At 41.9% G+C, this 25,362-nt stretch overlaps 1 protein-coding gene across 1 annotated transcript in view; it reads right to left on the reverse strand.

The window, feature by feature from the left end:
* Positions 1 to 25,362, reverse strand: part of LOC110498826 (pro-neuregulin-3, membrane-bound isoform-like) — a 323,361-nt gene that overhangs the window by 183,959 nt on the left and 114,040 nt on the right. Inside the window, exon 2 of the mRNA XM_021575470.2 lies at positions 17,513 to 17,645. Coding sequence (XP_021431145.2) covers positions 17,513 to 17,645 — 133 coding nt within the window. The remainder of the gene's footprint in view (positions 1 to 17,512; positions 17,646 to 25,362) is intronic.

The raw sequence follows: 25,362 nt of genomic DNA on the forward strand, positions 1-25,362 counted from the left end.
TCCAACAGTAATCAAATCAAATCAAATGTATTTATATAGCCCTTCTTACATCAGCTGATATATCAAAGTGCTGTACAGGAACCCAGCCTAGAAACCCCAAACAGCAAGCAATGCAAGTGTAGAAGCACGGTGGCTAGGAAATCTGCTCTGTCATGTTGTCAACAAGGCAGCATGGTGCATCATCCAGAATATTGGGTGAGTTCGGTTTATCCGGCCAGATGCCGGGTCGGCAGTCTTACGCATTGTAGGCTATTCCATTTGTGTTTAAGTGAAATCTCGACCCACCAGGGGCACCAGGCCATGTAAAATTAACTAAACTCAGCCAAAAAAGAAACGTCCCTTTTTCAGGACCCTGTTTTTCATAGATAATTCGTAAAAATCCAAATAACTTCACAGATCTTCATTGTAAAGGGTTTAAACACTGTTTCCCATGCTTGTTCAATGAACCATAAACAATTAATGAACATGTACCTGTGGAATGGTCAGTAAGACACTAACAGCTTACAGACGGTAGGCAATTAAGGTCACAGGTCACAAGTTAGGACACTAAAGAGGCCTTTCCACTGACTGAAAAACACCAAAAGAAAGATGCTCAGGGTCCCTGCTCATCTGTCTGAACGTGCCTTAGGCATGCTCCAAGGAGGCATGAGGACTGTAGCTGTGGCCAGGGCAATACATTGCAATGTCTGCACTGTGAGACGCCTAAGACAGTGCTACAGGGAGACAGGACGGACAGCTGATAATCCTCGCAGGGGCAGATCACCTGCACAGGATCGGTACATCCGAACATCACATCTGCGGGACAGGTACAGGATGGCAAAAACAACTGCCCGAGTTACAGCAGGAAAACACAATCCCTCCATCAGTGCTCAGACTGTCCGCAATAGGCTGAGAGAGACTGGACTGAGGGCTTGTAGGCCTGTTGTAAGGCAGGTCCTCACCAACATCACCGGCAACAAAATCGCCTATGGGAACAAACCCACCGTCGCTGGACCAGACAGGATTAGCAAAAAGTGCTCTTCACTGACGAGTCGCAGTTTTGTCTCACCAGGGGTGATGGTCAGATTCGCGTTTATCGTCGAAGGCATGAGCATTACACCGAGGCCTGTACTCTGGAGCGGGATCGATTTGGAGGTTAGAGGGTCTGTCATGGTTTGGGGCGGTGTGTCACAGCATCATTGGACTGAGCTTGTTGTCATTGCAGGCAATATCAACGCCGTGCGTTACGGGGAAGACATCCTCCTCCCTCATGTGGTACCCTTCCTGCAGACACATCCTGACATGACCCTCCAGCATGACAATACACCAGCCGTACCGCTCGTTCTGTGCGTGATTTCCTGCAAGACAGGAATGTCAGTGTTCTGCTATGGCCAGGGAAGAGCCCAGATTTCAATCCCATTGAGCACATCTGGGACCTGTTGGATCGGAGGGTATGGCCCTCCCGTGGGGTAACATCTCACAGCAAGAACTGGCACATTTGGTGCAGTCCATGAGGAGGAGATGCACTGCAGCACTTAATGCAGCTTGTGGCCACACCAAATACGGACTGTTACTTTTCATTTTGACCCCCCCTTTGTTCAGGGACACAATATTCCATTCCTGTTAGTCACATGTCTGTGGAACTTGTTCAGTTTATGTCTCAGTTGTTGAATCTTGTTATGTTCAGACAAATATTTACACATGTTAAGTTTGCTGAAAATAAATACAGTTGGCAGTGAGAGGACGTTTCTTTTTTTTTCCATTCCTTGAATTTTCACACTAGTTTTAATTCGGAAGGCAGATAAATTAGGCTATTTTATTAGGCTATTTTTGTAACATCACAAAAAATCCAAATTTTAATACACCAACGGTAACGTCAGATTATATTTATAATCTCATTGCAACACGGTTTAATGCGTTCTGTTGCTTGACATAGGCGTTTTCAAAGAACCGCCAGTCAGAGATGGGAAGTATTTATTTTACATGTATAAATATGTATTTCAACTCCTGAGTATTTTGAGTATTTTGTCATTTGTATTACACTGGGCTGAACTACACTGCAATATATTTAGTACCAAGATACTTTCAAGAGCTGCAATTCGTATTTTCTAAATACTTTTCTGCACCATTTTCATAGCTGTACCATTTTCATAGCTGTTCACCAATTTGTGGCCCCTTTTCACCATGCATAGGTATATCAGAAGTCTGATGGTGCTATGGTGTGATGAGCGTCTGCTAAATGAACTATATACAGTGCTGTGAAAGAGTATTTGCCCCCTTCCTGATTTCTTATTTTTTTGTCTATCTGTAACACTTAAATGTTTCAGATCAAACTCATTTTAATATTACTCAAAGATAACCCAAGTAAACACAAAATGCAGTTTTTAAGTGATGATTTTATTTACAGGTACAGGTCCTGAAGCAGCAAAGCAGCCCCAGACCATCACACTACCACCACCATATTTGACTGTTGGTATGATGTTCTTATTCTGAAATGCTGTGTAACTACTATGCCAGATGTAACGGGACGCACACCTTCTAAAAAGTTCAACTTTTGTCTCGTCAGTCCACAGAATATTTCCCAAAGTCTTGGGGATCATGAAGATGTTTTTTTGCTAAAAGTGAGACGAGCCTTTATGTTCTTTTTGGTTAGCAGTGGTTTTCACCTTGGAACTATTTTTGCCCAGTCTCTTTCTTATGGTTGAGTCATGAATACTGACCTTAACTGAGGTAAGTGAGGCCTGCAGTTCTTTAGATGTTGTTGTGGGTTCTTTTGTGACCTCTTGGATGAGTCGTCGCTGCGCTCTTGGGGTAATTTTGGTAGGCCGGTCCCCATGTTGTCCGGTCCTCTGGCAGTCTCCATGGGGGTGCCACAGGGTTCAATTCTCGGGCCGACTCTTTTCTCTGTATATATCAATGATGTTGCTCTTGCTGCGGGCAATTCCCTGATCCACCTCTACGCAGACGACACCATTCTGTATACTTTCGGCCCTCCTTGGACACTGTGCTATCTAACCTCCAAACGAGCTTCAATGCCATACAGCACTCCTTCCGTGGCCTCCAACTGCTCTTAAATGCTAGTAAAACCAAATGCATGCTTTTCAACCGTTCGCTGCCTGCACCCGCACACCCGACTAGCATCACCACCCTGGATGGTTCCGACCTAGAATATGTGGACATCGATAAGTACCCAGGTGTCTGGCTAGACTGTAAACTCTCCTTCCAGACTCATATCAAACATCTCCAATCTAAAATCAAATCTAGAGTCGGCTTTCTATTCCGCAACAAAGCCTCCCTCACTCACGCGCCAAACTTACCCTAGTAAAACTGACTATCCTACCGATCCTCAACTTCGGCGATGTTATCTACAAAATAGCTTCCAATACTCTACTCAGCAAACTGGATGCAGTTTATCACAGTGCCATCCGTTTTGCAACTAAACCACCTTATACCACCCACCACTGCGACATGTATGCTCTAGTCGGCTGGTCCTCGCTACATATTCGTCGCCAGACCCACTGGCTCCAGGTCATCTACAAGTCCATGCTAGGTAAAGCTCCGCCTTATCTCAGTTCACTGGTCACGATGGCAACACCCACCCGTAGCACGCGCTCCAGCAGGTGTATCTCACTGATCATCCCTAAAGCCAACACCACATTTGGCCGCCTTTCCTTCCAGTTCTCTTCTGCTGTGACTGGAACGAATTGCAAAAATCGCTGAAGTTGGAGACTTTTATCTCCCTCACCAACTTTAAACATCTGCTATCTGAGCAGCTAACCGATCGCCCACCCAATTTACCTACCTCATCCCGATACTGTTTTTATTTATTTACTTTTTTGCTCTTTTGCACACCAGTATCTCTTCCTGCACATGATCATCTGATCATTTATCACTCCAGTGTTAATCTGCTAAATTGTAATTATTCCTCCTCATGCCTTTTTCCACACAATGTATATAGACTCATTTGTTTCTTTTTTTCTACTGTGTTATTGACTTGTTTATTGTTTACTCCATGTGTAACTCTGTGTTGTTGTCTGTTCACACTGCTATGCTTTATCTTGGCCAGGTCGCAGTTGTAAATGAGAACTTGTTCTCAACTAGCCTACCTGGTTAAATAAAGGTGAAATAAAAAAAATAAAAAAGTCCGCCACTCATGGGAAGGTTCACCTCTGTTCCAAATTTTCTCCATTTTTGCATATAGAATCTCACCGTGGTTGGCTGGAGTCCCAAAGATTTAGAAATGGCTTTGTAACCCTTTCCAGACTGATAGATGTCAATTACTTTGTTTCTCATCTGTTCCTGAATTTCTTTGGATCGCAGCATGATGTCTTCAATCACAGTAAATTCATGAGTGGGCAATTACTTTGTCACATAGGGCCATGATGGTTCAGATAATTTTATTTATTAAGGGAAAAAGCTATCACTTAAAAACTCAATTTTGTGTTTACTTGGGTTATCTTTGTGTAATATTAAAATTAGTTTGGTGATCTGAAACATTTAAGCGTGACACATGTGAAATCAGGAAGGCTGCAAATACTTTTTCACAGCACTGTGTGTTTGTAAAAATGGACAATTGCAAAGCATGCTGAGTATTGCGCTAACGAGCTCCGCTCCAGAACAAGGTTTTATCTAGAAGGGATACATAAATGTTTTTTTTGTAGCAGGTTTAGGATAATTTACACAGCAGGTTAGGAGAATTCGGTTAAACTGTATCCCAGCTAGACATGACCCTGAAACAAGGCCAATAATAATACCCAGTGTGCTTTGCAGTTCATTTCGGTATGTTTATTTTCACATATACATTTATATTTTGGTAACTTAGCAGACACTCTTACCCAGAGTGACATACAGTGATTTCAACTAAGGTATCACAGTCATAGCAAGTGAAATGTTTCTGTGACAGTTTCGGAAAAAATGTTGTTGCTGTTTGGGCTGGCTAATTGCAAATGTATTTCTGTTTTATAAAATACATTTCAAAATACAAGTATGTTATAGTTTGTTTTAATACATTGATCTTTATGGTATTTTGTAATTGTATATAGACATTTTTGACCATCCTTACTGCCAGTCAAGGTGAGCTCCCTGATCACTCAGCCTGCTCGCTCCCTGCCTACTCAGTCTGTATTTTCAAACTTCCTGGTAGTTTGACATGAGAGAAAAGGTCATTCAAATAAAAAAAAGTGTGGGTAATGTTTTAGTCACACAAAAGGCCATTTTACATGGGAATCGGAATGACTGTTCGGGACCTTTGAATAGGGAGGAATGCACAAGGGCACACTTCCGGTGAAAGGGCTATTATTGGAATGCTGTGAAGAAGCGTTGTGGGTTGGTCAGGCAGTCATCAGTGACAGGTAAGTCAAACGCTTGAGCAGTTTGCCTGCTCTCATTTGTCTCGCTCTTGTATCTAAACACAGTCTCATAATAGCACAATTTATATTCTACAACAACAAAAAAAAATCCCATGTTATATATAATTATTATGATTATTCCAAAAATTCCTCCAAAGGGGGCAGTATTCTGCCTAGCCTTATTAACTATTATTAGTAGCGTCCATGCAGTATTGTGTTTTACTGTACAATTATGTTATTAATTGTACATTGACTTGTTAAACAAGCCAAACTAATTTCTTAACAGATGACAGGCTCAAGTGTTCACCAAATTGAAAATGGGGATTGGCCAACACAGATAGAAGGAATGGATATGCCTTCAGCGAAGGATGACCAAACCCAATGGGAAGACCCATCTCTAAGTGATCACAACTACAGTTCAGGTGATCATGTAAAGCCCACTACCTGTGAGGCAGGGACACAGTGCCCAGCAGCACTTCTCTACAAAACCCTGCTGAGGAACGAAGTTAAACTGCTTTACAGAAGTGCAAGGATCTGGATTCAAGGGGGGAGTCATTTAGCCATTACTACGCCCAGAACACTATCAAGTACCTGGTGGCCATTGCACCTTGAGGTCTAGTGATGTTCATCTCCTCAGCATATGGAGGTAGATGTGGTGAAAAATATATAATATCGGATTCTGGGTTCCTGGGGTACCTCTGTCCAGGTGATGAGGTCATGGCTGACCGGGGCTTCACAATGCATGATCTGCTACACGAGAGGAGGGTCAAATGAACAATTCCAGCCTTCACAAAAAGAGGTGCACAGCTGTCAGAGGAGGACACCACATGTACAAGATGGCTAGCTAATGTGAGGGTTCATGTGGAATGCGTAATTCAAAGGCTCAAATCATTTAGAATCATCTCACAGATGGTGCCAATCAACCTCTCACCTAAAATGGACGAAATACTTTCATTCTATGCTGCCCTGTGTAACCTGCGTGGTGATATCACTCACCAGGCAATACTTTGGATCTGTGCTGAATGAACTGACCAGTCAAATGCCATTCAGAGGGTCGATTTCCAAATATGAATTAAAGTTGTCAAAAGTTATGTTAAATAAACTTCAATTCATTCTATAACAACTCAACTTAATTATTTGTTTTACATACTCATTAATATGAATAAATAACAAAGCCACCAAAACAATTTCCACAATACTGTTGATGCATTAAGTCAGGTTTTTTAATTGAAAAACAATGTGTTAATAGTAACTGCAAACAGGAGAGACATCTGACTACATACTTCTACAGAGCTGGCCTATATATTTGTCACTCAGTGACAATCTGCCTGCCTGGTGCTCCTCAACAATAAATGGCAGCATTTGTGTTGAGTAGAATGCCTTCAACCTCAGGACAGCCTCGGCACAGAACTGTGCATCATAGGGAACAGGGATGACAACTTGCTGGAACGGAGTCCAGATGAGCACCTTACTTTCTCTCAGTCCTGTGCAAAATATACCAATTTGCAGCTGCATGTAGTAGCCACGTGGCCCATTTGGTTGCAGTTGGGGTGTGCCCTCCACCACCTTCACATCACAGGCTTTCCCATTGAAGACATCATCCAGAGAATCACAGCCCTTCCCCATGACAGGCACTTGATCTCCAACAGCTCCTTGGACTTCGGCACTCTGTCAGGGCTTGCAATAGCCATGGCTCTTCAACACTGACAGCAGTGCCTCTATGGTCCACAGAGTATCCAGTCTTCCAGCCACTGGGAGGCCATCAGCTCATTATCTTTCCCGTAGTGAGTGACTGCATTCCCTCAGGAACCTGGGATACAGATGCTCCTGGAGAAACTTACCAGGGTTGGTGGATTCCCTGATAAGGACCTTCTTGGTTGAGCGTGCAGTAACTCAAAGCTTCCTTGAGTCATGCCACAAGTGTGAGGCACTCTGCTCCTTTGTCATCTGTTCCAAAGCAGTCGACTGGGTTGTGTTTCACATTGTAGAAGGAATGGCAGTTGTAATTGACATGCTCTCCATGTGGCTGGGAAAAAGTAGAGACTATATTAAGTTATTATATGGAGTTAGAAAGCATTGAACAGAAGATACACACATCAGTTCAAATACATTAAAATGGTACAGCCACAAATAAATATTCCTTGATATTACTGTCGGTTCAGCATTAACAGACTGGCAGAGCAGACTCCCCACAGGCAGATTCAGGTGTCTCAGGCTCCTATTCAATTCCCTCTGTGAGTGGAATGCAAGAGTGGGAGGCAGGGGTGGACATTCTGGACGCTTTTCTTCATATTGGTCACTGGCCTTATGGTGTGTGAAGTCAATGCTGTTTAACCGCTTTGGCTCAAGGTTCATCCGAGTCCCTGCATTCCATTGTCGATGCTCATCTGTGCAGGCTATGCTAGTTAGCCCACTGGACACTGCATTCTGCACCTGTGATAGAATGTTTGTTACAAAAAAAGACATTCAGAGAAAATGAGAAGATCCCATTATTAAGGAATAGGTGACGACTATGTCATCAACTTTCCAAAACAAATGCTTTTTATTATAAACTTACCTTGGTATTGTTCCCAATGAGATGAGATGACTTATACTTACCATACTTTAGGCGTTACCCCCAACCACAAGGATATTTTACAAACCGTATTCACCAAGAAAACAATAACACCAAAGACACTAATAACACCAAAGAAATACATGTGATGCTGACATGTTAAAGTACATTATATACCCTACTCACCTGGATAAGCCTACCTTGCTTCAGCAATGTGAGATTTGACAGGATACTTACAGATTCCCCACATTAATACAGCAGTTCTGTTCATCCACAAATACATGTCAACATAACCAATAAATCATGACATTCTCAATTCAGCTTTCATCCAACAAAGTGTTTGGTCTAACTGCAATGTTTAGACTGACTATTTTATCATTCTGTGTCTAGATAAGGCAGTACTGCACACTTTCAAGACCAAGTAATGCAGAGATTGATCATATCATCTGAGAACTCTACCATAACGTTAGCCTATGGATTATACTAACTGTCACCACATCACATGTAGTCTGCTTGTATGCTGTAATCACTTATGTTAAGTAATGTTAGACATAGAAATGCAAGTGACTTTGCTTATTAGCCTACCTTCCACAAAATGGAGGCTGCATGACTTTCCAAGGCCAGCGTTGCATCCAGCCGTCTCTACTGGTTCATTGTTGGATACAAGTACCCAAACAGAGAGGTAAGAGCTGCTTGATTGGCTGGGCTGAACATTGGCTTTCAAAAATTCCAATCCTTTTCCCTCCTCCTGGTGAAGCCATTTGTGTTTGTTGCCAATTGTGTGCCATCTTTTGTTTTTGTTTATTTGTTAATGATGCACGTTCGATGTAATTCACTAGCGTTGACGGAAGTTGTGAAACGGAAACACAAACACAATCGCGTTTGAATGGAACTGGGTCAAGTGGGCGTCGAATATAGTGCTTACTTTTGACCAGAGTTAAGTCCATAGGGCCAATTACACTCTGTAATTGCATTTTTGTCCCCCCCTAGTTTTATAATTGGAATGTAATACAAAACGAGGCAACGTTGTGCTTTAGGACCATGCGAAAGCCTCAGAGCGGTAAGCTGTTTGGAGTGTTTATCTGACTGGAAAACAAAAAATGTTTTCTCCCCCCATTTCTAAGGTTTGTGAAATGAAAATGTTCAGTTATATTCCATGATATTCTTAAAATATATGTGTTGACTGAATATAAGCAGCAAGTGATGTGTGCTAAATAAACAAGTTGATGGCTCAGTCATATGGCCTCAGCTACAAGGCACAGATCAAATACAACTCAAAAACAGGTTTCACATATTTTCAAGACCTGAGCTATTTAATTGGTTTGTTTTATTTATCACATTTACTTATGGAATGTTCCTGAATATACAACAACAATAGAAATAAGCTGATAGAGCATCTGGTGGAGCATCTGGTGGAGCATGGAGTGAAAGTGTGCTGTACTGTAAGTACGCTACAACACTGTGGGACAGGTGGAAATGGTTTAGCAGCCTGGCAATAAATTGGAATACAAAAGAAGCCATCCACCCTTAATGTCAATGTCAGGTTCCGCAAGGCTATCAAACAAGCTAAGCGTCAGTACAGAGACAAAGTAGAATCTCAATTCAACGGCTCAGACACAAGAGGCATGTGGCAGGGTCTACAGTCAATCACGGACTACAGGAAGAAATCCAGCCCAGTCACGGACCAGGATGTCCTGCTCCCAGGCAGACTAAACAACTTTTTTGCCCGCTTTGAGGACAATACAGTGCCACTGACACGGCCGGCAACGAAAACATGCGGTCTCTCCTTCACTGCAGCCGAGGTGAGTAAGACATTTAAACGTGTTAACCCTCGCAAGGCTGCAGGCCCAGACGGCATCCCCAGCCGCGCCCTCAGAGCATGCGCAGACCAGCTGGCCGGTGTGTTTACGGACATATTCAATCAATCCCTATACCAGTCTGCTGTTCCCACATGCTTCAAGAGGGCCACCATTGTTCCTGTTCCCAAGAAAGCTAAGGTAACTGAGCTAAACGACTACCGCCCCGTAGCACTCACTTCCGTCATCATGAAGTGCTTTGAGAGACTAGTCAAGGACCATATCACCTCCACCCTACCTGACACCCTAGACCCACTCCAATTTGCTTACCGCCCAAATAGGTCCACAGACGATGCAATCTCAACCACACTGCACACCGCCCTAACCCATCTGGACAAGAGGAATACCTATGTGAGAATGCTGTTCATTGACTACAGCTCGGCATTCAACACCATAGTACCCTCCAAGCTCGTCATCAAGCTCGAGACCCTGGGTCTCGACCCCGCCCTGTGCAACTGGGTACTGGACTTCCTGACGGGCCGCCCCCAGGTGGTGAGGGTAGGCAACAACATCTCCTCCCCGCTGATCCTCAACACTGGGGCCCCACAAGGGTGCGTTCTGAGCCCTCTCCTGTACTCCCTGTTCACCCACGACTGCGTGGCCACGCACGCCTCCAACTCAATCATCAAGTTTGCGGACGACACAACAGTGGTAGGCTTGATTACCAACAACGACGAGGGCCTACAGGGAGGAGGTGAGGGCCCTCGGAGTGTGGTGTCAGGAAAATAACCTCACACTCAACGTCAACAAAACTAAGGAGATGATTGTGGACTTCAGGAAACAGCAGAGGGAACACCCCCCTATCCACATCGATGGAACAGTAGTGGAGAGGGTAGCAAGTTTTAAGTTCCTCGGCATACACATCACAGACAAACTGAATTGGTCCACTCACACAGACAGCATTGTGAAGAAGGCGCAGCAGCGCCTCTTCAACCTCAGGAGGCTGAAGAAATTTGGCTTGTCACCAAAAGCACTCACAAACTTCTACAGATGCACAATCGAGAGCATCCTGGTGGGCTGTATCACCGCCTGGTACGGCAACTGCTCCGCCCTCAACCGTAAGGCTCTCCAGAGGGTGGTGAGGTCTGCACAACGCATCACCGGGGGCAAACTACCTGCCCTCCAGGACACCTACACCACCCGATGTCACAGGAAGGCCATAAAGATCATCAAGGACATCAACCACCCGAGCCACTGCCTGTTCACCCCGCTATCATCCAGAAGGCGAGGTCAGTACAGGTGCATCAAAGCTGGGACCGAGAGACTGAAAAACAGCTTCTATCTCAAGGCCATCAGACTGTTAAACAGCCACCACTAACATTGAGTGGCTGCTGCCAACACACTGACACTGACTCAACTCCAGCCACTTTAATAATGGGAATTGATGGGAAATGATGTAAATATATCACTAGCCACTTTAAACAATGCTACCTTATATAATGTTACTTACCCTACATTATTCATCTCATATGCATACGTATATACTGTACTCTATATCATCGACTGTATCCTTATGTAATACATGTATCACTAGACACTTTAAACTATGCCACTTTGTTTACATACTCATCTCATTTGTACATACTGTACTCGATACCATCTACTGTATCTTGCCTATGCTGCTCTGTACCATCACTCATTCATATATCCTTATGTACATATTCTTTATCCCCTTACACTGTGTACAAGACAGTAGTTTTGGAATTGTTAGTTAGATTACTTGTTGGTTATTACTGCATTGTCGGAACTAGAAGCACAAGCATTTCGCTACACTCGCATTAACATCTGCTAACCATGTGTATGTGACAAATAAAATTTGATTTGATTTGATTTGAGGTTGTTTTCTTTTCACTGAATCTCCGTTAGGATATTGGTTAGGCTACAATTAGGCTGTGGAATAATGTAGCCTAAATAAAGAAAGAGTAAGCCTATTATTTTTGCTCAACCCCGTACAGTAAAGGCAACTACAAATGTCCACAGAGGTTGTGAAATACATTATGAACACGAGACTCACATGTTGCAGTTCATTTATTGTTTAATTATTCAAGGCTCCGTTTGTTATTTTGTTTAATATAAATAAAATGCTTGAATTAATGGATGATATATATCGAAGAACACCGGAGGTCATGGGGCAATTATCAGATCAAATGTGAGGACACAACAGTTAATCTGATACAAGACTATCAATATCACAGACCTGCTTTGCCCTAACAAAAAATGCAACAATTTACAAATATGTAAATTTATTATAATCCACATAATAATCAAATCAACCTTATAATAGGTAATGATTTATATATTTCCAAAAGAAAGATGCATTTACAGGATTTGTTCATCAACATCTTTATGTTTTTGTTAATAAAATAATAGTTGTAGGCTTGGCAGTGTTACGGATTAATGTTTTCAGTTGATGCCAAACAAGTTTGATCGGGTTAAAATCAGGAGACCTACAACAATATTTCTAGATGTACTGTAGGTCTCTTGTAGGCGAGGTGAGTCTCACTAGTGTTGAGTAATGTGCTGTTGTAGGTTTACTTACTCTGCGGGAGTCTTGACCCAGTTTATGCCCTCATTTGCAATGCAAACCCAGGCGGCAGTGTGTTGTGAGTCATTGTCTACATCATAGCTACAGTATGTGCAACAGCCTAATCAAGTGAGGACGTGGGAGGTCTACTGTATACTTATGGTCTATTGTAACCTGGACTCATACCTTTCCAGTTCTCTTCACCCCACCCTTAACTCCGCCCTTAACTTATTCGGCATAGGGGGCAGCATTTTCACTTTTGGATAAATAGCGTGCCCAAATTCAACTTCCTGCTACTCATCCCCAGAATATAAGATATGCATATTATTAGTAGATTTGGATAGAGAACACTCTGAAGTTTCTAAAATTGTTGGAATCATGTCTGTGAGTATAACAAAACGTATGTAGAAGGCAAAACCCAGAGGACAAACCATTCAGAATTTTAAAAAATTTAGGTCACTGTCTATTCAATTAGTTTTCATTGGGAAACCGGCAGTTCCTACTGCTTCCACTGGATGTCACCAGTCTTTAGAAATTGATTGAGGTTATTCCTTTGTGTAATGAAGAAGTACGGCCATCTGAATGAGTGTCACTTGAAGTGTACTTTTTGAGAGAGGCGGCGCATGACTCAAAAAAGTTGCGTTAGTTTGTTGTCTTCCTGTATTGAACACAGATAGTCCCGTCTTCAATTTGATCGATTAACGTTTAGAAATACCTAAAGCTGTATTACAAAAGTAGTTTGAAATGTTTTGGCAAAGTTTACAGGTAACTTTTGAGGTATTTTGTAGTGATGGTGCGCAAATTGGAAGCTGTGTTTTTCTGGATCAAACGCGCCAAATAAATGGACATTTTGGATATATATCGACGGAATAAATCGAACAAAAGGGCCATTTGTGATGTTTATGGGACATATTGGAGTGCCAACAAAAGAAGCTTGTCAAAGGTAAGGCATGATTTATATTTTATTTATCTCTTTGTTTACTGTTGTGCTATTATCAGATAATAGCATCATGTGCTTTCGTCGAAAAGCCTTTTTGAAATCTGACATGGTGGCTGGATTCACAACGAGTGTAGCTTTAATTTAGTATCTTACATGTGTGATTTAATGAAAGTTAGATTTTTATAGTATTTTATTTGAATTTGGCACTATGCATTTTCCCTGGCTATTGGCCAAGTGGGACGCAAGCGTCCCCAATACCATAAGAAGTTAAGTAGATATCTCCCACCTGGATATTGTTTTGTTTGTGCATGTGTACCACGTAGTCACGTTTAGTTGTTCGTTGATTGATTTATTGTTTTTTCTTTAAGTTTCACTTTGCAATAAATATGTGTAACTCAACATCCGCTGTGCCTTGGTCCCGTTCTTGCGCCTTGGTCCCATTCCTACGACAACCGTGACAGTCAGTAAAACATTAAACAACACGAATTACAATGTCATACTCACGTCATAACACCAGCTAACTTGCTAAATAGCGATTTTTGTAAATAAACTTTGTGACAAAAAAATCTGCACAATCATTTGTCTCTACATTAACTAACACATTCATCTTAATTGTACATTTTTTGCGTGACTCGTTATGACGTTGTATTTGCTTCCACTGTAATGTCTTGTCAGCCATCTTTGCTGAAGAAAGTCACTAGGGACGGGTGGCTCGCGTCAAATTCGTCATTGGACCCACACGATATGATTGGTCATATAAAAACCTTGTGACCCACATGCATAATGAGTGCTCTAACTCCGCCTTGTGGTGGTCTGGAGCAATGAAGCCATGGCGCTGGTTACCTCTAAGCCCTGCAGTGTAAGTTCACAACTTTTAAAGGAGGAACCACTGTAGGGCAGCAGCCTCTAAGCTGCAGGATAGCGTAACCGGGTGGAAGATGGCCTTGAGATAGAAGCTGTTTTTCAGTCTCTCTGTCCCACCTGTACTGACATCGCCTTCTGGATGATAGCGGGGGGAATAGGCCGTGGCTCGGGTGGTGGATGCCCTTTATGATCTTTCAAGTCTTCTTGTGACATCCGCTGCTGTAGGTGTCCTGGGAGGGCAGGTAGTTTGCCCACGGTGAAGCATTGGCCAGACCGCACCACCCTCTAGAGAGCCCTGCGGTTGTGGGCGGTGCAGTTACCTTAACTGGCGGTGATACAGCCCGACATGATGTTCTCAATTGTGCATCTGTAAAAGTTTGAGGGTTTTATGGGCCAAGACAAATTTCTTCAGCCTCCTGAGGTTCAAGAGGTGCTGTTGCGCCTTCTTCACCACACTGTCTTTGTGGGTGGACGATTTCAGATAGTCAATGATGTGTACGCTGAGGAACTTGAAACTTGCCACATTCTCCACTGTGGTCAAGTTGATGTGGGTAGGGGCGTACTCCCTCTGCTGTTTCCTGAAGTCCACGATCAGCTCCTTTGTTTTGTTGATGTTGAGTGAGAGTTTTTTTTCCTGGCACCACTCTCCCAGGGCCCTCACCTCCTCCCTGTAGGCTGTCTCGTCATTGTTGGTAATCAGGCCTACTACTGCTGTGTCGTCTGCAAACTTGATGATTGAGTTGGAAGCATGGGTAGCCATTCAGTCATGGGTGAACAGGGAGTACAGGAGGGGGCTGAGTACGCACCCTTGTGGGGCCGATCAGCAAAGTGGAGGTGTTGTTTCCTACCTTCACCACCTGGGGGTGGCCTGTCAGGAAGTCCAAGACCCAGTTGCACAGGCGGGGTTCAAACCCAGGGCCCGAACTTAATCATGAGTTTTGGAGGGTACTATCGTGTTGAATGCTGAGCTATAGTCAATGAACAGCATTCTTACATAGTTATTCCTCTTATCCAGAAGGGATAGAGCAGTGTGCAGTGTGATGGCAATCGCATCATCTGTGGATCTATTGGGGGAAGTAAGCAAATTGAAGTGGGTTTAGGTGATATGATCCTTAACTAACCTCTCAAAGCACTTCATGATGACAGAAGTGAGTGCTACGGGGCAATAGTCATTTAGTTCAGTTCAGAGTCACAAAAACCACAAATAGAGATACAATTAATCACTAACCTTTGATCATCTTCATCAGATGACACTCATAGGACTTCATGTTACACAATACATGTATGTTTCGTTTGATAAAGTTCATATTTATCAAAATATGAGTTTACATTGGCACGTTACATTCACTAGTTCCAAAAACATCCAGTGATTTTGCATAGCCACAACATTCAACAGAAATACTCATTTCTCACTACTCTGCAAGCATGATACTCCAACCGGTTTTCCAGTTAGATATTTTTTGAGTTTCCTAGTTCATAGTAGCCCGAGCACAGCATACTTTTTTTTTGACACGTATTTAAATTGATTGTTTTTCTCACCCATCTCCACACAATATCCCATAATGACAAAGTGTTTGCAGATTTATTGAAAATGAAATACAGAAATATATCATTTACATAAGTATTTACACCCCTGAGTCAATACATGTTAGAATCACTTTTGGCAGCGATTATAGCTGTGTTTTCTTTCTGCCTAAGTCTCTAGGACCTTTCCACACCTGGATTGTGCAACATTTGTCCATTATTCATTTCTAAATTCTTCAACCTCTGTCAAATTGGTTGTTGATCATTGCTAGCCAACCATTCTCAGGTCTTGCCATAGTTTTATGAGTAGATTTAAGTCAAAACTGTAACTTAGCCACTCAGGAACATTCACTGTTGTCTTGGTAAGCAACTCCAGTTTAGATGTGGCCTTGTGTTTTAGGCTATTGTCCTGCTGTCTGGTGGAAAGCAACCAGTGTTTCCTCTATGATTTTGCCTATGCTTAGCTCCATTCCATTTCTTTTTAACCTGAAAAACTCCCCCGTCCATAATGATTACAAGCATACACATTACATGATGCAGCCAAAATGTGGAGAGTGGTACTCAGTAATGTGTTGTATTGGATTTGCCACAAACATAACACTTAGTATTCAGGACAAAAAGTGAATTGCTTTGCAACATTTTTTTAAATGTAGTGCCTTGTTACAAACAGGATGCATGTTTTGGAATATTTTTTATTCTATATAGGCTTCCTTCTTTTCACTCTGTCAATTAGGATAGTATTGTGGAGTAACTACAATGTTGTTGATCCATCCTCAGTTTTCTCCTAACACAGCCATTAAACTCTGTAACTGTTTTAAAGTCACCATTGGCCTTACGGTTAAATTCCCTGAACAAAGCATTACGCAGAATGCAACATTTGCACACTCCCTACAAACTTTTTGAAAAAAACTGCTGAGATGGGACTGCAGGTAGTACCATCCCAGACCGCTTTAGGAGAACAGCCACACCATTCCTTGCAACTGGGTCTTGATCAAGCAGCACTTTTGAGACGGGCCCTTGGACCCCAGGTGGAAGGGATTGTTCCAGATTCTGCTGACCACCCAGACTGCAGTTGAAGTACCAGGGTCAAAATGCTTGGCTCCATGCCTCCCACTGCAAGAGAGTCCCAGAGCCAGAGGAACCTGAGACGACTTCTGCTGGAAAGCGGTAAAGGCACTGCAGTAAATCTGGGACTGGTATCATGCCTGGCCCTGTTTATGTTACTAGAGTCCAGTGAAGCAGGGCCAGGAGATCCTGAGAGAATGGTCATTACCACCATGTTGACCAATATGATTGTGCCCTTTGTCAAAGGAGTGATTGTCACATTTGCAAAGGTAAACCTTGTACTCCCTTAAATCCTTGTAAATTATGTTTCTTATTTTCATTGTTAGTAACGCAATATTCTGAAGCCTCTGATTGGAGATAGAGAAGGTAACGTTTACCTTTGATTGATTGCTGGTATAGTTGTGCTTATGTAAGTCTCCATAGCACAAAACAGGGAATTGTGAAGGAAAAATTAAGCTTAATGACAATTGTGTAAGACAACTGTACTGTGTGCTTTAAAGCTATTATCCAAGTTGAACTAGAACTGGACAAATCTGGATTTGAGGTAGGGGAGTATGAGGAGGAGGGGGGCGGTGAATATCACTTGGATACCTACAGTATATGCATGTCTTATATAATAGATAAGCTTGCCAATAATAGAGAATACTGATCTAAACCACATATTCCTAAGGTAAAATGTATTTGTGTCTAAGAGAGTCCAATGCTGGACTCCCCTGCACAGGTCACTATTGAATAAACTCTGGGTGAATGTTTAACAGTTCTCAACTACAAGAGCTGATTTTTCTACCACATTAACGCACACACAGACACATCACACAACTCTCACACGCACAACCACACACACACATAGAGACTCACCTGCAGTGCCTGTGTACTCCTGCTACTGTCTCAATGATGGAGCACTCGCCCTCATTGAGGCAGAAGGCCAGGTCCTTGTCGTCGATGCATGACTTGAAGACATCTGAACGCAGACTAGGGGATGTGGGAGCCACTGTGAAAAGGAGCGAGAAAAAGAGAGATGTTACTGGTTGCCACAAAGAGACAATTTGCTTTGGGTAACATACACTTCAGAACCACAGCAAAAACGACAACCTTTGTTTATTAAGAAAGAAAGACAACAGAGAGGGGGAGAGGGAGAGAGAGAGAGATGTGCCCAAAATGAGCAAAAAAGACTGCAATTCTATGCTACTGTATTTCTGCCAGGAGTACTTTATTATTTCTTGATTTGGCTAATTGTATGAACAGTAAAGATTTTTTCAAATGTTTAGACAAGTATCTTGGCCCTATGATCATGGACTATATCATTAAACATGCATCATACATGCAGCTTCCATACACACTGACAAGGCTACTTGGGAGCTTGTGGTGCTACGTTGATATGAATAATATTCAGTAGCAGGTGTCACAATACGGCCGGTCAGAATCAATAGAGTTAATGGAGAGGAACTAAGTAGACACGGCAGTCTCTCTCCACTCCTTCCTGTTAATCATCAACGGTGTTGACACCAACTGTAGTAAGGAGAGATACACAGATACATGAACAAACCTGTCAGCATCAACAGTATTCATTTGTTGAATGGGAAATCATTATTTATTCACTAAGGAGGCTTTGATATACAGATTATCAGAATAATGCAAACATTTGATGTATAGCACATCAACAATATGGATACTCCAAAAAAAAAATGTGTTTTGGTTAAAAATTAGCAGTTGTTTTGTCGGAGGTGTTGGAGGTGGAACTGAATTACAGCTGTCAAATCCACAAGTGGCTCCCAGCATTATATGGAAAGTGGACATTGCCATTGGCTGTATGGAGTCACATGAACAGAAATCCCAAGCAGCCTTGTTTACAAGTTGAACACTAGAATATGAGATGTAGTCTTCACCTCGGTTAGGATGATAGAAATCCTCAATGTTAGGTTTAATGATTTTTCAAGTTGAGTGTAATTATTTCTATATAGCCTAAACTCTCTCACACTGACCTTCTAACATGAGTGGAGCGGGTGGGACTTTGTGACAATGATGCAAGAGCAGCTGCTCACTGATTTGACTGCTCCCAATGCAGTTCCACCTCCAACACCTCTTATCGGCGGTAGCTGCCAACATCGGGTGAAATTGCAGAGCGCGAAATTCAAACTACAGAATTATCAATATTTAACTTTCATAAAATCAAAGTGTAATACATCAAAATAAAGCTTAACTTCTTGTTAATCCAGCCGCTTAGTCAGATTTCAAAAAGGCTTTACGGCGAAAGCACACCATGCATTTATCTGAGGACAGCGCCCCGCATACAAAACCATGAAAGCATATTTCAACCAGGCAGGTGCGACACGAAAGTAAAAAAATAGCGATATAAAAAATGCCTTACCTTTGAGGATCATCTTCTGTTGGCACTCCAAAAGTTCCCAGTTACATCACAAATTGTCCTTTTGTTCGATAATGTCCTTTATATCCATAAAAACTCAGTTAAGCTGGCGCTTCAGTCAATAAGCCACCCAGTTTCCCTCCACCAAATGCATACAAAATGAATCCCAAACGTTACTAATAAACCTTTCCAAACAAGTCAAACAATGTTTATATTCAAACCTTAGGTACCCTAATACGTAAATAAACTATACAATTTAACCTTTTGTGACTAGGGGGCAGTATTTTCATTTTTTGAAAAATAACGTTCCCGTAGTAAACGGGATATTTTGTCAGGACAAGATGCTAGAATATGCATATAATTGACAGCTTAGGATAGAAAACACTCTAAAGATTCCAAAACTGTAAAAAATATTGTCTTTGTGTATAACATAACTGATATTGCAGGCAAAAGCCTGAGAAAAATCCAATCCGGAAGTGCCTCATGTTTTGAAAGCGCTGCGTTCCAATGCATCCCTATTGAGCAGTGAATGGGCTATCAACCATATTACTTTTTCTCCGTATTCCCCAAGGTGTCTACAGCATTGTGACGTAGTTTTACGCATTTATGTTGAAGAATACCCGTAAGCGGCTACATTGCGCAAGTGGTCACCTGATGCTCTCAGAGTGATTCTCGCGTAAAATACAGAGGTAGCCATTATTCCAATCGGTCCTACTGAAAAACCAATTGTCCCGGTGGATATATTATCGAATAGATATTTGAAAAAAAGGAACTGTTTCGGTTTTTCACATTTGTTGTTTTGGTATTTTGTAGTGTTCACGTTTATGGTCTTTATTAAACATGTTGATCTCTAACCACGCTGCATTTTGGTCCTCCTCTCCTTCAACAAAATCCTTCGTCCACAGAAGAAAACCGTTACAGCTACTTCTGTGAACGTCTGAACACTGCATCCAAAAATGAATTGGACATGACTTTGTAAGGACTGTGTTTGTGCAAAATGTTTCAGTGAATAACATTGTGGCCAGCTCAAATGGTCCTTGTCGCGTCAATCAAAACTGGACATTATAAATAAGCGTTCTAATCACACCGGTTTGAGGGTACGCTGCAGGGACCACTGTAGAATGATCACACCCTTCCGTTGGTACATGTCAAAGGTTTAAGAGGCACCTTTTAACCACATGCCACAATGGAACCAACTTCATCCTTACCTCCCATTGAAATTCATCAACTTGTGTGGTCTAGGGTGGTCTTAGCTGCTGCCACCGGAACACATATACCGAGGGTCACAACTTTGGTTTTCGAAGTGGGGGGCAAAAATACATATTTGTTTATTTTTGGGGGGGAGGGTTAGATCAGCTTTAAAATTGCAGATAGATTGTGGCTTCCATTGGCTCCCGAGTGACGCAGCAGTCCAAGGCACTGCATCTCAGTGATAAAGGCATCACTACAGACACCTGTTCGATCTCGGGCTGTATCACAACCGGCTGTGATCGGGAGTCCCATAGGGCGGAGAACAATTGGCCCAGCATTGTCCGAGGTTAGGGGAGGGTTTGGCCGGGGTAGGCCGTTATTGTAATATAAGAATTTGTTCTTTACTGGCCTAGTTAAATAAAATATTTACAATCCCCCATATATTTTTCTGTAAATCCCCTGTATATATATTTTGCTTTATTTTCTCTTAACCCTACCATTCCTCCCCTAATTGATGTAAACTATTGGACAACAACACAGGCTTATACAGTGAGGGAAAAAAGTATTTGATCCCCTGCTGATTTTGTACGTTTGCCCACTGACAAAGAAATTATCCGTTTATAATTTTAATTTTTAGTGTGCTCCTAATCTCAGCTCGTTTCCTGTATAAAAGACACCTGGGAGCCAGAATAATTTCTGATTGAGATGGGGTCAAATACTTATTTCCCTCATTAAAATGCAAATCAATTTATAACATTTTTGACATGCGTTTATCTGGATTTTTTTGTTGTTATTCTGTCTCTCACTGTTCAAATAAACCTACCATTACAATTGTAGACGGATCATTTCTTTGTCAGTGGGAAAAGTATAAAATCAGTAGGGGATCAAATACTTTTTTCCCCTCACTGTACTTCCAATTTATACATACAATATAACATTTTACTGGCACAGTATATTTTACATTAATTATTTTGTTTGTTTTTAGTCCTTCAGCTCCACTCAACCCCTCCCAAAAGTCTCTGAACACAATCCAGTTTTGATTTCTATTTTGAATATATTTTTCAACTGTGCTGCGATGTCTTAAAAGTTCTGAACCTTTCTATTCTCATAGATTCTACATATTGGAAATACATTTTATATTTTTGCTGAGAGTATTATTATATTATTGATCGATTGACTATGACTTTTTAAGTGACACAGCAGTGCTATTTGCAGAGGGGGACATAGCTTGGCATGGGGCTCTGAAGTCCCCCCCATTTCCTGCTATTCTACACAATCTAACATGACTCCAGGCTCTTCTAGCCGTCTCTATTAAGAACAACAAAAGTAAGTAAAAATGGCCACTGTCATCATGCTAAACTCAGCAAAAAAAGAAACATCCTCACTGTTAACTGCGTTTATTTTCAACAAATTTAAATATTTGTATGAACAAAAAATGCAACAAGTAAGACATAAACTGAACAAGTTCCACAGACGTGTGACTAACAGAAATTGAATAATGTGTCCCTGAACAAAGGAGGTGTCAAAATCAAAAGTAACAGTCGGTATCTGGTGTGGCCACCAGCTGCATTAAGTACTGCATTAAGTACTGCAGTCCTCCTCATGGAGTGCACCAGATTTGCCAGTTCTTGCCGTGAGATGTTACCCCACTCTTCCACCAAGGCACCTGCAAGTTTTCTGACATTTCTGGGGGGAATGGCCCTAGCCCTCACCCTCCGATCCAACAGGTCCAAGACGTGCTCAATGGGATTGAGATCCGGGATCTTCGCTGGCCATGGCAGAACACTGACATTCCTGTCCTGCAGGAAATTACACACAGAACGAACAGTATGGCTGGTGGCATTGTCATGGAGGAGGGTCATGGTGAGTTCCTGGTGTAACTCGGGCAGTTGTTGTTACCATCCTGTACCTGTCCCGCAGCTGTGATGTTCGGATGTACCGATTCTGTGCAGGTGTCGTTACACGTGGTCTACCACTGCGAGGACAATCAGCTGTCTGTCCCGTCTTCCTGTAGTGCTGTCTTAGGTGTCTCACAGTATGGACATTGCAATCTTTTTCCATGGCCACATCTGCAGTCCTCCTGCCTCCTTGCATTATGCCTAAGGCACGTTCACACAGATGAGCAGGGACCCTGGACATCTTTGTTTTGGTGTTAAGACTTTCCACCTTCTTCACTTTTGTCCCGTCGATGTGGATGGGGGGGTGCTCCCTCTGCTGTATCCTGAAGTCCACGATCATCTTCTTTGTTTTGTTGAAGTTGAGTGAGAGGTCATGTTCCTGACACCACACTCTGGGACCCTTTATCTCCCCTTATAGGCTGTCTTATCATTGTTCGTGATAAAGCCTACAGTGGTTTCAACGAAAAGTGTTGAGATTATGCTGCTGTATTTAGAGGTAATTTGTGGTTTAGTACTGTACCCTGCGTCACTGCTTCATTGCTCCAGGCCAGTGCAAGGGGGAGTTAGAGCACTGATTATGCTTTTGGGTCCCAAGGCGCTAACGTGTCTCTAACTGACAGTGAATGGGCGATATAAACCAAATAGAAACTGATAATTGTGCACAACTTCAAAATTGAATTTCAATCAACTGAATGATGAGGATGAGGATGAAGATGGTGATTGAATTTAGAACAATAGTGTAAGAATTGCTGTTCCTCTGTCCTGCACGCACACACCCGGAAAAATACACTTCTTTTTTTGATACTAACTCGTCAGTATTACTTACTAAAACTGTTGTTACACTAAGGTTTTTCGTCTAAGAGAAATGAAAATGTTAAAATTATATTCTTAAAATATATATGTTGACTGAATATAAGCAAGTGGTGTCTGCTAAATAATCAAGTTGATAGCACAGTCAAATAGCCTCGGCACCTACAGTTGAAGTCGGAAGTTTATATACACTTTAGTCAAATACTTTTTAACTCAGTTTTTCACAATTCCTGACATTTAATCCTAGTAAAAATGTGGGGTCTTAGGTCAGTTAGGATCACCACTTTATTTTAAGAATGTGAAATGTCAGAATAATAGTAGCGAGAATGATTTACTTCAGCTTTTATTTCTTTCAACACATTCCCAGTGGGTCAGAAGTTTACATACACTCAGGTAGTATTTGGTAGCATTGCCTTTAAATTGTTTAACTTGTGTCAAACATTTCGGGTAGCCTTCCACAAGATTCCCACAATAAGTTGGGTGAATTTTGACCCATTCCTCCTGACAGAGCTGGTGTAACTGAGTCAGGTTTCTAGGCCCCCTTGCTCGAACACGTTTTTTCAGTTCTGCCCACAAATGTTCTATGGGATTGAGGTCAGGGCTTTGTGATGGTCACTCCATTACCTTGACTTTGTTGTCCTAAAACCATTTTGCCACAACTTTGGAAGTATGCTTGGGGTCATTGTTAATTTGGAAGACCCATTTGCAACCAAGCCTTTACTTCCTGTCTGAGGTCTTGAGATGTTGCTTCAATACATCCACATAATTTTCCTACCTCATGATGCCATCTATTTTGTGAAGTGCACCAGTACCTCCTGCAGCAAAGCACTCCCACAACATGATGCTGCCACCCCCATGTTTCACAGTTGGGATGGTGTTCTTCGGGGTGCAAGCATCCCCCTTTTTCCTACAAACATAACGAGGGTCATTATGGCCAAACAGTTCTATATTTGTTTCATCAGACCAGAGGACATTTCTCCAAAAAGTACGATCTTTATCCCCATGTGCAATTGCAAACCGTAGTCTGGCATTTTTATGGCGGATTTGGAGCAGTGACTTCTTCCTTGCTGAACAGCTTTTCAGGTTATGTCGATATAGGACTTGTTTTACTGTGGATATAGATACTTTGGTACCTGTTTCCTCCGGCATCTTCACAAGGTCCTTTGCTGTTGTTCTGGGATTGATTTGCACTTTTTTGCACCAAAGTACATTCATCTCTAGGAGACAGAATGCGTCTCCTTCCTGAGCGGTATGACAGCTGCATGGTCCCATGGTGTTTATACTTGCGTACTATTGTTTGTACAGTTAAACGTGGTACCTTCAGGTGTTTGGAAATTGCTCCCAAGGATGAACCAGACCTGTGAACGTCTACAATAGTTTTTCTGAGGTCTTGGGTGATTTCTTTTGATTTTCCCATGATGTCAAGCAAAGAGGCACTGAGTTGGAAGGTATAGGCCTTGAAATACATCCACAGATATACCTCCAATTGACTCAAAGGATGTCAATTAACCTATTAGAAGCTTCTAAAGCCATGACATCATTTTCTGGAATTTTTCAAGCTGTTTAATTGCATAGTCAACTTAGTGTATGTAAACTTCTGACCCACTAGAATACAGTGAATTATAAATGAAATAATCTGTCTCTAAACAATTGTTGGAAAAATGACTTGTGTCATGCACAAAGTAGATGTCCTAACAGACTTGCCAAAACTATAGTTTGTTAACAAGACATTTGTGGAGTGGTTGAAAAACTAGTTTTAATGACTCCAACCTAAGTGTATGTAAACTTCTGCCTTCAACTGTATATAAAGCTGAGTGACTCACTCCACTCATGGCTTTGGATGAAAATAAATAAGTACCAATACTATAATTATTTTGAACCCTATTTTTCACAAGCATAGCAGGCTGTGAATTCTGCAAACAACGTTTCTAGCATGGGCTATTAGCAGGACAATATGTTGGTCATGGCTTCCGAGTGACGCAGTGGTCTAAGGAACTGAATCTCAGTGCAAAGGTATCACTACAGTCCCTGGTTCAAATCCAGGCTGTATCAAATCTGATTGGGAGTCCCATAGGGCAGTGCACAATTGGCCCAGAGTCGTTCAGGCTAGGGGAAAGTTTGGCCCGCCGGGTTGTCCTTGTCCAAAAAATAGAGTGAGAGAAACTTTTGGTTTCTGTCCCTCTAAAAACAGAAATAAATATTTTGGCCTTTATTCAGATTACAACCGCTGACTTTCGGTCATTAGAAAATGAAATAATCTCAAATATTGTTATTTTTTTAAACAAGGACTTGAAAATGCGATCGTGAACTCTGCAAACAACGTTTCCAGTCCGAGAATGAGAATGGTAAATAACTGTCATTTTTACATTCGTTCAATACATTGGAATGCAAAATAAGCCGTTATCAGCCGGAGCTGAGAGCATCACCAAAACTAAAGATATTTT

Source organism: Oncorhynchus mykiss, chromosome 20, assembly GCF_013265735.2.
Source record: "Oncorhynchus mykiss isolate Arlee chromosome 20, USDA_OmykA_1.1, whole genome shotgun sequence".
Classification (NCBI taxonomy): domain Eukaryota; kingdom Metazoa; phylum Chordata; class Actinopteri; order Salmoniformes; family Salmonidae; genus Oncorhynchus; species Oncorhynchus mykiss.